Source organism: Frieseomelitta varia, unplaced genomic scaffold (assembly GCF_011392965.1).
Source record: "Frieseomelitta varia isolate USP_RPSP 00005682 unplaced genomic scaffold, Fvar_1.2 scaffold_353, whole genome shotgun sequence".
NCBI classification, from domain to species: Eukaryota; Metazoa; Arthropoda; class Insecta; order Hymenoptera; family Apidae; genus Frieseomelitta; species Frieseomelitta varia.
In genome coordinates, this window is record NW_025110094.1 from 254,787 (window position 1) to 271,758 (window position 16,972).

Here is a 16,972-nt window from a genome sequence, read left to right on the forward strand (position 1 = left end):
AAAAAAAAAAAAAAAAAAAAAAAAAAAAAATGAAAAAGTTACTCCTTCAAACGTTTCAGTTTTTCAGTGGCAACCCTGTAGAAGATGTGCTGGTTAAGTTAAAATATCTCAAATATGATATAAACATGTTTATACAGATTATTTTCAGGTTATTCGTTTGTTTATTTGATATAATTACTCACTTTTCTATTGATTAAAATCTATTTGAATTTAATTTAAAATCCATTTGATTCCAGAAGAATATGGGAAATGTATTTCAATTACGTCTTTTCTTCTTCACGACGAGAGCTAGAAATAGTTATTTGAAGCGAATATTTTTTCTACGCAGTGTTTCATCGACTGAGGTATAATCTGAAGTTTATTCAATTCTGCAAGTATACAAGAAACGTATTTCTCACGATGACCTTGAAATAGTTGCTTGAAGTGGATATATTTCTCTCATCATCATCATTCGTGCAATGAAATATTTGAATATCATTTTTCATGGAATCGTTTCTAGTTGTTTAATTTAGATTAGAATGAAATTTGATCTATGAAATACAGTTGCGTATGCGTCTTAAATATGACGTTTATGTTTGATTAACAGGAGGAGGCTTGTCTCAGGAATAACACTGAATATTTGTTTTCTCTTCATACTTTCTTTTCAATTAATTTCTATCGGAAATAATATTCAGAATAATCAATGCAAGCTTCGAAGCGTGAAATATTATTCTAAATAATAGTTTCTAATACGCTATAGCAACATACGAAATAATCAATGCAAGCTTCCAGACTGAAGTGAAATATTATTTTAAACAATAATTTCTAATACACCTCAATTAAATTATTATTATTATTATTATTATTTCAATTGATAATTCCCACTTGCATGTACGTTTGAAATGAATAATCAATGTCAAGTAAAATAAATTTTCCAATTTCAAGAATACTTCATCTCAGGAAGAAATATCAGTATTAAAATAAAGTACAGTATAAAATCAGTATTTCAATAGCTATGTTTCATTCCTTGTGATCGCTTATTTTATTTTGTTTCATTTCTTACGACGTTTCACTTATTCTATTTCAATAAGAAACAGAATTACCGATTACCATTTCAAATTTTATTTCTCAAAAATGTACCCGACGCTAGGAACGATCGAAATAAAAACCGCGAGACGATGGAGTAGAATCGATAGAGGAGCCGTTCAACGAACGAATTAAATCGCGCGCTGGCAAAGGGATCGTTTCGTCGAAAACGAAACGGTGGGATCGCCGGTACGAGGCAAACGTGAAACGTCACTGCGGTGGCAGAGCGTTGGAGAAAGAGTGAGTGAGAGAGACGCGAGCAAACAAGAGCGGGGGAAAAAAAACTCGAGAGCGCGGGATAATTACCGTTCTCCTCAAGGGGGGCGAATTTGTCGCGGCAGAGCAGCACCAGAGGTAGCCAGCAGCGCGCGTAGAACGCCCCGGCCGAGATCAGCAGAACCAGCACCAACACGCCCACAAGGAACGATCTTCTCCAGGATCCGTTTTGTAGACCCAGCGCGAACTGTGGCTCTGCAAAAGCAAACGTCCGCTTTATTTCCCTACCGCGCGTTGGTTAGAAACCGGGGGAGAGGGGAGAGGGGAGAGCGGCGAGAGGGGGACTAGAAATGACTGAAAAGTGGAAGAGAGAGTTTTTCTTCTCCTCTCGGCCGTTCTCGTACACGGCGCGTTACGAATTTCGCTTAATTGGCTGAAAGTGGGGGAGGGGGGCTGACGATTGGTAACGAGCGGCGAATTAAATCGGACGCGATTGAAATCGCTAGCAGACGTCCGTTTAAAGTTGAACGGATCTCGGATGGTTAATTAACCGCGCGGTTAAAGGGATCATCCCCCCCTTCCACTTTTCTTCTCCTGCTTCCTTCGTTTCTCCGATTTCTCCTTTCGAAACAACGGCGAGATATATAGACAGACATTGCATCTTACGTTGTTTGTGATTTCTCAATTTCAATTTTCTTCGGCCGCTGTTTGAAATCTTTTAACGAAGAACCGCTACGCGATATCAATTTAACGAATGATTCTCGGAAAAACAAATCCCCCTGGCAACACAGTTTGTATTTTTTAATTTTAATTTTCACCACTAGCAGCGCTGCGGTGGAAAATCTGCCTGAATCGGTACGACAGAGTGTGACACAAAAATGGTAACGCGAGGTTACGATAACCTCAAAATCGTGGCCGAGAAAGTACATTGTGTGCAATGTCTGTTCGTATACCTCGTCTGGTGCACGCGGTTCAAAATCTCGAGGCGATTACCCTGCCGATAAACGTGAGCCGGTAACGTGATCTCCTCATCCACGCCGTTGCTGACTTCGCACTTGTACTCCCCGTAATCTTCCAGCGTTATGTCCTCGATCTCCAAGTAAGAGCCGATTATCTGATTGTTTTCCCTGAAAGAGCACGATCGTTGATTAGCAAAGTCAGGACAGACGGTCAGAAAAGAGAAAGAAAAGAAAAGACAAAGAGAGAAAAAAGAGAAAAGAAGAACATTGTTCCGAGGGTCGAACGCCTTTTCACTGGGAGATTCGTCGGCGTTCACACAACGACGCGCGCAATTACGCTCGCCGCGTTCTCAACGGAAAAAGGAGCTGACGTCATCGGTCGAGATGACTCTGCATGTTCCGCGCACCTGCGCTCCTCCAAATTCGATTTATCCATGGCGATCGTCCGCAACGTTTTGACATTCATACCGACGAAATCCATCGAGCGGAACTTTGCCAACAAAACCACGGTGAATTGGAGTTTTGGCGTTTTCGTGGCCAAAATTTTCGCGTTATTTCAAAATTCAAGATCGTAGTGTGGTAGGTCGTTGAATTTCGCCCTGACGTCAACTTTAACGTTATCAAGTGGAAAATACATAACGACATTTGGAAAATAGAGGTAACCCCGAGTTTTTTCCCCAGTCGACGTAAATTTTTTTTTCTTCATTTCTGAAATTTGCGGACGACTGAATGCTGATTAATTTCCATTCCAAGTATTTTTCTGTAGGATCATAGAAAATAATTAGGAATAATTGTGATGGTGCTCCCGTTCATAAGTCACAGGACACTTGCTTATTTTGATCTGAACACACATATACTTTTCCGGATTAATTTTATTATACAATCTTGTTATGTATTCTACTTACTCTATTTGATAATAATACTTGAAAACAAAACTGATATTTAACGTATATGGTCTGAATAAATATTTCAAAGTGTATCAAAAATGTGTATATATATTTAAAAAATTGAATGTATATTTAACAAATGTTTAATATATTTAAAAAATTGAATTTATATTTAAAAAATATATTTAATATATTTAAAAAATTGATGTATTTTGGGGTGAATTGGACAGAAACCTTCAAAGTGTATCAAAAATATGTATATATATTTAAGAAATTGAATATATATTTAAACAATTGATGTATTTTAGGATGAATTGGACAGAAGCCTTCAAAGTGTATCAAAAATATGTATATATATTTAAAACATTGAATATATATTTAAAAAATATATTTAATATATTTAAAAAATTGAATATATATTTAAAAAATATATTTAATATATTTAAAAAATATATTTAAAAAAATATAAAATACAGTTAAAAAATATATTTAAATATACTTAAAAAATATATATAGAAATTGAATATATATTTAAAAAATTGATGTATTTTGGGACGAATTGGACAGAAGCCTTCAGAAATGTGTCCAAAAATCAAGAAAAAGACTTATCGCGCGCGCGACTCGTGTTGTTCTAATCGATCGTAACGATCGAGACTGGCCGATCTTTCTTCTTGGAAGCGCCATTGTCGTAATCTCATCGTCGTTACGCAACGATTTCAGCTACGATTTAGGAGCTCGGATTTCCCTCCATTTTCCAAACGCGATGCCCAACGCGTGTCCGTGAGAATTGCGTTAATCGGTAGTCAATGTTTCAAAATTTTCGCAACGAAGAACGCTCCATCGTAATGGAAAAAAAAAAAAAAATGACGGCTGACGTTGCGCTTTAAGCGCGCGTGAAAAAAAATCGGCAAACGTGCATCCGGTGAAAAGCTGTGATTCGTCGACAGTCGACGATGGCCGAAGAGGAGAGAGGCCGAGGGACAAATTCAATCCACCGGCGATATTTTTTTTCTTTTTTCTTTTTTTTTTTTCCGGGCCGCGTCGTCCTTCCTCCGTTTTTTTATCCGGGATCGGTTTTCGCCTGGGAACGAATTCCGGGGCACAAACTCTCCAGCCGAATTTTTCCGATTCTTTCGATTCCCCCGGCAGGTTTTAACGCCGGTGGTTGGCGCTCGTTCCCGGAATATTTTATTCCCCGTGGTGTCGGTTTTAAACGAACGAGGTAATCGCGAACCCATCGAAGCTATCTCTCTTCTCGACGCGCGAGCAACGCGAATTTTAAATCGGACAGCTTCGACGCTTTTAATTAAAAGTTGCCCGGCAAAATTCGAAACAATCGGGCTCCTTCTCATTACCGAAAGCTCCGCTCCGAATTACAAAAGCAAATTTCCACACGACCTAACCCACCACACGCACGTTTCTCGTCTCGTTCATCGATTCACGCGTCGTTCCAAAATTCCCGTGAGATGGCACGATCTCGTTATATATATATATATATATATATAGGTTGTTAAATTTTACATAAATCAAATGTTACACGTGTCATTTGATTTGTACAATTACATTTGTATAAATTAGATGCTGCATACGATACTCGATTTATCCATTTATATTTGTATAAATCAAATGTTACATAGGTTATCAATCTTCTCGCTTTTCTTCAGTGGTATAGTGTAAGATTCGTTCTTCTTGCTTGGAAAGATAAGATAGGTTATGTACTATGAGCGTAACTCTATCTGCCATTTTTCTGCTTATCCTTCAAATTGTGTTAGGTTAGGAACCAGAAAGTAACTGCGAATGTTTCCTTGTCCTGTAAAATGAGTGGCAAATTTTTCATGAGAAACGAAAGCTTATTATTAAATCCTTTTTGACATTGCATTTCAATGGAGTCGTTAACAATTGTTAACGAAATCGAGCATTTTCTTTCTCTAACACAAGTTTGATGATTCGAGATTTGAATTTGCGGTTTGAAATAAGGTTAGGATATGTTTTTTTAGGATATGTTGTCCTTTTTTTTTAGGATATGTATGTCCATCTGTTAGAAGGAAACGTAATTACTTTTTGGTTAATTCAATAACTGCTTACATTCTACCAAAAAACTGTGACTGTTTTTGTAACACATTGTATTAATGGTTGCATTTTTGTAGTATTGTTATATCAGCAGATGGACATGTATTTCATTGGTTAATCCAATTTACTCACATTTTATCAGAAAAGTGCAACTTTTTTGGAACACATTGCGTTAACATAGTGTTTAGAAGTTATGGTTGCATTTTCATAGTGAGGTAATATAGATATATAAAACAAACAAGAGTCATCACACTCAAACTATGGGATTAGATTTCTTTTCTGAGAGAACTGACCTCTCGTGAAATTATGTATAATATAATAATTGTATATAAATACTTTTCTAGAGAATAATTGTGTATGAATACTTTTCTAGAGAATAATTGTATATAAATACTTTTCTAGAGAATAATTGTATATAAATACTTTTCTAGAGAATAATTGTATATAAATACTTTTCTAGAGAATTAGTGTATATAAATACTTTTCTAAAGAATCATGGTAACTGAATGGAAAAGGAACTCTAACAATAGAGGATTATGGACAAATAGGAATGTTGGATAATGCAAAGTGATAAAACCTCTTGAAAAGACCGAGAAATATATTTATATGGATGAGACAGATTTGCAGTTGAATAATACATTAAAAATTGAGCTCAAAGCAGATAGTAGGTACTTTTTACCTGGGCAATCTGAATGAGATGGCCTTTTCCAAAAAATGTCACTTCTTTTGTTTTCTACGATTGTTTCTTGATTTTCTCTTTGTAACGTTATAAATTTATATGTTCGTGTGTATATATACGTTTTTACTATTATATATATATATATATATATATATATATATATATATATATATATATATGTTTTTTAGATATATACATTTATGGTAAATATATATACGTTTATATTTATATTTACATATTTGTTTACGTTACGTTATATATATATATATATATATACGTGTGTGTGTGTGTGTACTACATTTTTTAGATATTGATTTATAATAACATTATAAATTTACGTGTATGTATGATATACGTATACGTTTTTTCAGATATCGATAGTTGATAGATGCAATAACTTTTTCAAAAACATCCGAGGGGATTTCGTTTTTCGATCGGACCTTACCCTAATAGTCACGTCTCGTCAGTCGTGCGTGCAGCTTGCCGCGTCCAGTCGTCGAAACCGACGCGTTGTTTAATAAATTGTCGCTGCATCGGCAAATATTGTTGTTTGCCAAATATCAAGCGGCAGGAAGGCTCGATGCGAGCGCCGAGAGGAGAGAGGTGGGGTTCACCCTTCGGAGAAGCAGCGCTCTCGCTCCGGTGGACGACCGATGCGAAACGATGACGCGCGTGGAACCCTCGAACCGAGCGAATTATGCGCTCGGAATTAATCGCGGCGGAGTGGCGTTTGCGGTGTACGCGTAGCCCGCGCCTCTCTCCCGTAATTAAATTAGTACGCGGAAAGGCAACCGGCGCGTGCACACGTAAAGGCACGGTGGTACTCTGCCGATTAGGTCCACGCCGATTTTTATCACCTATCGCCCGGGGCTCTTTGCTCGAAATCAGTCGATATACCGATAAATGGAACGCTTTTATCTCGTCGAAAGCACGATTCGATAGTCACGATATCACAGCTGATAGATATCGATAGATCGATAGATCGATAGATCCCAACAGATGGCAAATGTTTCAAGTATCTCGTCGATTAAAATAGTTTAACCCTTTCATTACAAGCACCATACGTGTGTATATATATATATATATATATATATATATATATATATATACAGACGACACTTATTGACATATATATATATACAGACACGACACTTATTGACATATATATATATATATATATATATATATATACACAGACACGACACTTATTGACTTACTGGAATAATCAAATATTAAAAATAAATGATACACTTTGGCGCATCGAGACGAGCTTTTTCTATTTTTTTCTGTTCGAGAAACGATTTATAGGATAATTACTGTAATAAAAAATATTTTTCGATCTATTGCAACCAGTTGTAACTGTCACTCTCTCGAAAGTTTGAGGTTAGGCCTGAAAAACTGAAGTTTTCAATCTATTGCAACCAGCTGTAACTGTTACTCTCTCGAAAGTTTGAGGTTAGGTCTGAAAAACTGAAGTTTTCGATCTATTGCAACCAGTTGTAACTGTTACTCTCTCGAAAGTTTGAGGTTATGTCTGAAAAACTGAAGTTTGTTTAAAAAAAAAATATATATATATATACTCCTCGTCAAAATGTTACCAGGAAATTCGAAAAACATTCGACAGTGGAACATTTATAGGATAAGAAATTATCTTGATAAAAAATCTATCTTGATATCTATCTTCTATTCGTAAAAAGATCTGCAATTAGCTGTAACTGTTAGTCTCTTAAAGATTCGAGGTTAGATTGTTCGCTTAAGAAATCAAAGTTCGCTGGGTAAAAATTGAAGTTACTAGCATAGTAACTAGCATACATACCGAAGGAAAATTAAAAGCAACTAGAACTACCAAAATGACCAATTCGTTTTCACGTCTGACTGTTAAACTTGACGGTTTCAGAGTTTGCAAGGTGACGAGGGATCGACGAGTCTGACGATTCCCCCTCATTTACACTGTCTCTCGTTGCCTCATTTTCTTTTTTTTTTTTTTTTCGCTACTTCCCCAGCGTATTGCGCGGCCAATCCTGTTTAATTAAGGGAAACCGATGAACTAGCTACTCGTTGCGCTCTGCCGTTCGAGCAGCATCGAAAACGACGCGTCTATCGAGTTTTAATTAAATCCCCGTCATCCTCCGTTTATTTCCCTCTATCTCTCTCTCTCTGTCTATCGCTCCATCTCTCTTTCTCCGGCGTCCGATTGAAACGCGGATCGTCTGCGCCAACAACTTTCTTACCAATTCACCCCGCGTCCGTCCCGTCCGTTCCCCCGGGTAAACGGTTTCAGCCGCTCGAAAATGCGCTGCCTCGAGAGCGCCCCGGTAATCGGTTTAAACGCGCGGGGAGGGTGGTCACGGGCTCGCCCCCGCTCTCCTCACCCGCGGAAATCGCACGGATTTTCGACGACGCACGCCGAAACGCGGCAACGTCACGTTCGCCCGTGGTTTTAATCTCTCCCGGCAACAGCGGCCGAACGGAATTGCAAATATCGAGGAGCAGCGATCCGCGAAAACGTTCCCCACGGAGCGAGAGAAAAAAAGAAAGCTCGAAGGTTGTAGAATCGGTCGCAAGTTGCCGATGATCGATGATCGAAGTACAACGATCAACTGTGATTTTCGGTGCATCTGTAATTTCGTGGCACGCCTGGTTCAAGATGGCGCCCCGTATACAGGGTGTTTCGTGTAACTTGTGGGAGCCGATTGTAAAAAAAATAATGACAAAAATTCATATAAATATATGTCCTTCGTTTATGAGATACAATGAATTTTATAAACAGAGCAAACTCTAGTAAGCTAGTTTTACCAAGGATGGTATATTCAATTTTCATAATAATCATAATTGGGATGAAGAAAACCCACATGTTACTGTGCATTCAAGACATCAATACCAGCTTAGTTTAAACGTATGGGCAGGAATATTTGATAAATTTTTAATTGGACCTTTTTTTCTTGATGGGAAACTAACAGGCACAAAGTACGTTGACTTTTTTTCATCATTTTTAGGCGTACAATCAGCTCCCGAAGTGGGTGCCATAAGTTACGAAACATCCTGTACATATATATGTATACTGTGTTGGAAATAAAAAAATGAAAAGTTACAAAGCGACTCGGTTTTTTCCTTTTTTTTTTTTTTTCAGTACCTACGTCAGAGAGGTATATTTTGAATTCTGAGTCGAACTGATCTGTACTAGTTTAAAGAAACGTTAGATCCCTTTTTTATTAGCTCTTTTTTTTTGTCACGAGAGAGTGTGAAAATTTTTCTACTTTCGTTTGAAGTGCAGTCAGAATTGCAAAGTACTTACGTTTAATTTATTTTAATTCAAATTTAAGTTTCAAATAATATTCTAACTTTCGTTTAAAACAATGCCATTGCATTCTATTCTGCCAATTTTCGCATTAAAAAAAAACCATTTAAACAAAAAAATATAATTACAACTGACATGTTTGCCATTATGAAGCATTGTCCCATACTGAGAACGCCTACCTACCTTCCCCCCATCACCTCTTGTGCCCAATATGGGAAGATGTCGCATGTTTTTGCTAATTTTGGCAACAGATAAAAATTAGTGGTAAAAATAGATGGCAAAAACGGATCACAACACAGTCTGACGTGTATTTAGTAGGTAAAAAAAAAGTTTCAAGGTTCCTCTATTTAGACTGAGTTCACGAGCTTCTAAAAAAAAACCTTCCCGTATTAGGTGACTTTCCTCTAGAGGCACGAGCGCCTTCTCCCCTCCGCGCGTCGCGTCGCGTCGTGTCCAGCGAGATTTACACGGTCGAACGAGTCGTTAAAAACGTTCGGGTTTTCTTGGAACGCGTCCAATCACTTCCGTCCCCGCTATTTGCATAAAAAACCGGCCGTAAACTCATTTCTTCGGCGCTGCACCTTGAACGATCGATCGACCCCGAGAAATTGCAACCACGATCGGGAATCGTTCGAGTTTTCATCGGTCTCGAGAGTCTCGGCGGTAGTTTCTGCGAGTGACAGGCAAAGCGACTTCAATGCTCTCGTCTGCAACTTTTCGACGAGACTTCGTCAGAGTCGAGCTCATCTCCGACAACTTCCGCGTCTCGTCGTGACTATCAATCCGTCGCCTGAATTCGCGCCCGAGCGAGGACGACTTTGGGACGACCATGGTAATCAACCGAAACGAAACTGGGACACGCTCTCGGGGAGGGAGAAAAGGGCGAAACGCGTGACGTAATTTCCCGTCGAGGTTTGTCCTTGTCGCCGTCTCTCTCTCTCTCCCTCGCGTTGAATTCTTTGTCTTCGTCGCCGTATTCGCGCTTCGCTCCGGCTGAAATAATTAAACGGCACGCTGTAATCCGCGATGACAGGGCCCCGACAGGCTCGGGGCTCGTCCGTCAAATTCCAGCCCGGCTGAATCAGGCCAGAGATTAAGTTTCGACCGGAGAGACAGTTTCGCGTACGTAGGCACGCGGGTCGGACGGGATTAAGTGTCCGACACTGCAATTTTTCTTGGTTCGCCGCTCGCTCTCTTTCTCTCTCTATCTCACATCTATCACGCGCATACGTTGGCTCGCCCGGTCGACGATAACAACTCCGGAGATAAAAACATCGACGACGACAAAGACAACAGAGTTTTGTCGACAAATTTCATTGGAAAATTGCGAACACGGGCTTTCGAACTCAAATACGCTGAAAATACCCGAAATTTGACGGCCAGCGTTGGAAATCGATTCCATTGGCCGATAATACGCTAATTTAATCGAGTATATTGCACGCAGGCCATTTCCCGCGCTTTTGGAATACATCTCCCTCCTCTCTTGCGCTTCTTTGCCCGCCAATCAAATTAGCCAAAAAAGTTGAACGTTAATTAATCGGTTTATCACCGGGTATCGTAACGTTTCGCTAATTCGCCGCGTTTTCGCGACGGTGGCGCTGCAGTCGCCGCGTTTTCGCGACGGTGGCGCTGCAGTCGCCGCGATTCGATTCGTCGGCTCGCACGAGACACGTCTTTTCGTCTCGTCCACAATTTAATTCAATTCTCGCCTACCAAGATTGTCGATAGTATAAAAATACAAATAGACGGTACAGATTAATATAGAAATTCGCCAAGATCGACCGCCATTATTCTATACTCTAACTCCTACACTTACTGAAAACACGTAAATGTACCTGTTTTTATTTTTAACAGAACATCAAAATGCAAGAAGAAAGTGATTTTATTAATTTCAAATTAACCCACTGCAACACTTTGTCGAGTATTTTGCACTCGACGTCAGTTTTTATTACGCTCACGCCGAGTCACACTTGATATTGTTAAACTGTCAGTTAAATTGCGGAAAGAGAAAATAGTAGTACCGAGTGCAAGGGGTTAAATTTAAATTCGAACGATGATTCTCTCATCGTGTTTTGAAAATTATTTCTTTCAAACAATTGAGAAAAATATAGAGCAAAACGGCTACGAATGATTTTTCGTAGGAAGTGATTTTTGGAGGAAGAAAAACAATTGTTTTTCGCCTGCGCCGCGATCTACGAGGAAAGTCCACGCTTTTCCTCCCTCATTTTCGACGTCTTTCTTTTTTTCCTTCCCTCGGGGCGAAGATTTACCCGGCTTCCCTCCGACAGCGCTGGCGCGATCGATCGTAATTAACGCTTTCCACGGTGGCCGTCACGTACACTGGCCCACGGAAAGTGTTTCAAACGTGATACGCTTACAATGGGAATGGACACGGAGTATACATGTGTATATCTCCAGGATAATGGATATTTTTAAATTTCTCCATGCACGAGACGCGGGGGATATGTATCAGCATTAATTTCATTAAAATTTAACGGCATGCATCTGACGGGGGGAACGATTTTGTCATAACTAATTCAACATCAGGTATGACAAAAGTATCGAAGATTTATGTGACTGCTACTACGATTTTAGAACGTGAACGAAGATTTCTCACTTCAGAAGCAAAGGCAGTCTGTAAAAGATTGTATAGAGTATTTATTATTAAATAAATATTTGACTATAGATAGATAGTGATACAGATATTGATAATATAGACCAATGATGACGAACCTATGTTGATTTTTATAAACATATCATCACATGTACGAAAGAATTTTAATTATTTTTCGAAATCCTCTTTTCAAAAAATGTTACAAAAAATTACAAGTGTTCGGTTAGAGCTTAAAAGTGAGAAATAAATGCATAATTGTGTTTTATGGAGGATTTACGACTCGGTTATGTATACATATAGGTATTTCAAGTCTTAAATTACTTTACGAGTTAGTTGTGTCCAAAAAATATTATACAGCGCTTACGATTAAACAGATGTGATAAACACTAAAAAACACACTAGATCCCATTCTCAGAATAGGATAGCTTTGCTAGTTTTTTTATATAATAAAAGAGAGAACAGACAATAAAAAATATTAAGAAATAAAGTATATATATATATATATATATCTAATGTATAGTGCAGGGGTGACTGGGCACGGTGTCACCCCTTTTATATCAATTTTTTGACGTCGACATTTATTTTTTGCTCTTCACTTGTAAAAGTAAATGTTGTAAAACAAAAAGGAAACATAAACTTTTTAGAGGATTATAAAAGTGAGAACCAAAAAAAAGTAGTTTTTAACCATCCTCCCCATCCCCTTTCCAAGTGACGCCATTGACTTCGTGACCCACGAGCTAATACTAAAAAAAATAATGAACAAAATTTGACCTGCTTCTCAAAAAAGGTTCCCCGTCACTGATATAGACTATATTATATAATATAGAATATATTTATAATCATAATATAATGTAAATATATAATTATACATTTATAATACAGAATTATATTGTATTATAATTATATTGTATTATTATATTGTATTATAACTCTTCTGACACGAAGTGCAGATAAAATGAATGGCAAAAAATCGGAAACGGAAGAAAAAGCAGATAAATGCAAGATTAAGTAATACAACGGTACAAGGAAGGGAAAATCTGGTAGAGAAAATTTCGAAGCTTACAAACAGAAGCGTATGTACGTGCAATTTATCATAGTCTCAGAAAATGTAAACATGAAGGAAATATTGCGAATAAACTTCGTACTGGACGGAGAGAAATTAACCGAGTAAGAGGAAAAGACCGTAATTCGCCATATGTAGAAAGATCCCTAACGAGCGATATTTCTTTGTCTTCTCTCGCTCAATATGCACAAGACGTTCCTGATGGTGAACAATCGTCAGACAACGGAAGTGTGTCAAATAGTGACGCTGAACCCCAAACGCAAGATTCCGAAGTCGAAATGCAAGAAGACAATATATCAGAGACAATGTGGACAATGTAGTTCCAGAAAACCAGGAATTCGGACGTAATTGGCAACGTATTGGACCTAGCAAGGATACAGCGATTGTCTCTCGTCAATGTATAAATATAAATAAATATAACTTTATTATTCGTGTGATTATTATTTGTTCCTAGATGCTCCTACGTGTTCCTATACGAGTCGGGTTGTCTGTCACTGTGTTGGTACAATATCGGTGAGGATCTCGGTCTCCAGCGACCGTCACTATGTGTTGCTACAGTATCGGTGAGTCGCTCAGGCGATCTAAACATGTGTTAGTGGAATGTCCGTGCGGGTCAGATATGACTCCGGCACAGAAGCACTCCATGCTTCAGTAGCCGGAAGGATAAGGGCGGGAACGACGAATGGCGACAGATCTCGTAACGAGGAAATTGAAAAAACTAATCGGATCTAGGTGTATATATTTCGTCGATCGACAAAACCTGGCACCGTGCCACGTCTATTCGCCTCCCTCGAGAGGAGAGGAGAAGGAGGAGAAGGTATTACTCGAAACGACTGCGAACCAAATTGCCGGGCCGTTATTAAGGGCTCGTTAATATTAATTCCGGGATCTGGCGTGCCGATTAATTCGCCACGTCGAGGGGAGTTAAACGGATTACGCGGGAAATTCCACCGGTCGCGACCCGACTGTTTTTCACTGTCGCCAAACGCGGCAGATGTTTTTGAACGCGCCCCCCTTCGCCCAATGACGCCCGTGCAAAGTCGCGTTAGGGAAATTTCTCCTTCTACCGAAAGCTAAATATCGCCGATCATTCATGGCTAAACGCCATCTTCGTCGGTGTCGCTCGTTGCGACCTCTTAATTGCAGCGTCGCTTTGAAGAACCTCTTGGCGCTGAAACGTCGAGAATTTTTCCGTTGAAACTGTAATATTTTCTCAGTTTTAAGTATTTATTTATTCAAGTTAAACAAATAATAGATTTATTGCTTCTCAATAATTTCTATCCAGTGATATCAGGCCGACGAGATGAAAAAGAAAGCGACGAATATATTGTGTACGAATCGGTCGCTCGTTACGGTCCGCAATCAGTTGCCAGCGCCAAGTGGTCAAGAGTGTGTATCTACATCAACATTGAATTAAATTACAACGAAACGGACACTAGATTTTTTTCTCGAAGGATCAATGATTGTATTACTCGATTAATATGAAGTAACAATAATATCAATCAGTATTAATCAATAATAATAGCAATAAACAATATTAATATTAATTAACAACACAAGACATAGCAATGGATTATAGCAAAAATTACACAAAAAGGAAAAAAAAAAAATAATCAAGTATAGTCTCAGAACATTCCGAAATGTCTAAAATTTGTTCACAAATACGTTTCATATTCCGCGAGAAATTTAATTTAAGTATACTCGGCATTCACGGCTAGGGGGCGCGTCATTCGTGTCGTTGCCCCCTCTACCTCAACCGCCACGCTGAAACTTCGCCACGGGGAAAATCGAAGCTCTTCCGTTGGTTTTCTCAGGCTCGGTACCCTCTCGAACTCTCGGTACCCTTTCTCCAGTCGTTTCTCGCCTCGACAACCTCCGCCGTTCTCCTCTCTCCGTCTTCTTCGTCGCGCAAACGACCGTTACGCGATTAATGCCGTCCCCTTCCATCGGTAATTGCGTCGCATTCGTCGCCGCGACGACGTTATCTCTCCCCCTTCGAGCCGATATCTGCGTTACCAACCGAGTCGCGAGCTGCGAGCCGCCATTCCGCTTCGTCGAACATCCGTTTCTTTCACCTCCGCCGCTTCTTTCCGCTTCCGTCGCTCTATCTTTCCTTCTCCACCCCCCCTTTTCTCACCGTGCTTCGATCCATCGACGTTCGCTTCTTTCTTTTCTTTTTTTTTTTTTCTTTTCTTTTTTCACCTTTTGCTTCGACCCGTTTCTGCGCGCCCTTCTCCCCTTTCGCCCCCTTTGCCATTCTCGCCCCTTTGTTCCACCGCCGGGCGAGGAACTTTTCAATATTTCAGCGTTCTTTGTCCACTTTTCCGTCTCCTCTTTTTCACCTTTTATCGCGTTTCCATCCCATTTCCCCTCTACGGCTCGCTTTCAGTCCACTCGACTGATTTTTTTTTTTTCTCCATCCATCCTCGCGCGCACCTATTTTCTACTACCGCCGCCCAACTCGTTCTTCTCGATGTGTACTCCGAGTCCCTGGTTCTTCTCGACGACTTCGTCCGGGATAATTGCGCGCACGAGATCCACGTGAAAATGGTGGGGGGGGGGGGGAGTACTTGCGAATTAACGCCAGCAGCCCAATGCCAGAGGGTCCCCGGTCGTAAATTTGCATTCGAATGCACAAATTCGGCGTTAACGCTTTCACGACGGGCGTCATATGTATATATAACACTTGATTTTTGGTTGTCTCAGAAATATAAATAACTATATAATAAATATGTAAATAATGTAATGTAAATATGTAAAAAAGTATATAATAAATATGTAAATAATGTAATGTAAATATGTAAATAAGTATATAATAAATATGTAAATAATGTAATGTAAATATCTAAATAAATATATAATACATATGTTATAAATATATAATAAATATGTAATAAATATGTAAATAAATAAATATGTAATAAATATGTAAATAAATATATAACAAATATATACATATATAAATAAATACATAATAAATATATACATATATAAATAAATAATAAATATATATATAAATAAATATAATATAAACAAATAAATGAAAATACTTGTTAACGCTAGAACAAAAACGGTATCAAAATATTCTACATATAAATCGCTATAATTTAAACGATAACTAAACCAAAATACAGTAGAGATTTACTAAAATAAGATACAGTATATAACTGAAATAAAATACAATCGTGTTTCTGTCCAAACTGAAATTAATATTAATTTTGACAAGAACAGCCGTATCTTTTAAGTGATTCAAAGTGACAGTGTGAAATCGAGTCACATCGATCATATAGCGGTTCGATCGCTATAGTACATTAATAAAATTATAACAGTATATTATTTTAATATTATTTTAATATAAAACGTATGATATTCTATGAATGTTCTTTCATGAATAACGTCTCAAAATTATAAAATTTTAATTATAATTGAATTAATAAATATAATTAATAATATAAATATAAATTTAAAGTTAATTAATACAATAATTCTAATTAAATAAATCTGTCAAATTTAATGATAATAAATAAATAAATAAATATACAATAAACATGTAATATAATAAATAAATAATAGTTATAATCTAATTTTAACTAAAAAAATGGAAATTAATATGGTACAGTAAGTGGTAAAGTTGCACAATTATTTATAGATCCCACGTAAAAATTATATCTCCTAGGAAATAATCCAGCCGGGGCGACCGCGCCGATATAATTCGTCTCTATTAGTCACGGAATTGGCCTCGATCGTTCGAGATTTACAGCCGGTCGAAATCGGACCTTGGAGTCCTCTCGCTCGTTATACCTCCGGTCATACATCACGGCGCTCGCCTTCCGGTCCCCGTTAATGCGTCGCCATTCTCCACGAAAGATCGAACGACGGGACACGGCGGGGCGATTGGTCGTCCCCTCTCCCCCCGCCACGTCTTTGCGATTTCACGGGCCGATCCGAGAAAGTGAACTGAAAAATCTCGCGCGAAGCGAGGCAAGGAGAGGCTTTCGTCGATCGATCTCGCTACGTCGCGTCGGGAGAGACTCGTTTCTCTCGCCGTGATTTCCGTGCAGGGCGCCCACGTTTGCTCGATCCACTGGGGCATAATGGAAGCTCGATTAAAAGCGAATGGA

The 16,972-nt window shown here is 38.6% G+C and overlaps 1 protein-coding gene across 1 annotated transcript in view; it reads right to left on the reverse strand.

Moving 5' to 3' along the window:
• The window catches only part of LOC122530757 (single Ig IL-1-related receptor-like), a 122,193-nt gene that overhangs the window by 6,818 nt on the left and 98,403 nt on the right, over window positions 1-16,972 (reverse strand). The window contains exons 4-5 of the mRNA XM_043658026.1: window positions 2,275-2,408; window positions 1,372-1,536 (exon numbers count right to left, since the gene is read on the reverse strand). Coding sequence (XP_043513961.1) covers window positions 1,372-1,536; window positions 2,275-2,408 — 299 coding nt within the window. The remainder of the gene's footprint in view (window positions 1-1,371; window positions 1,537-2,274; window positions 2,409-16,972) is intronic.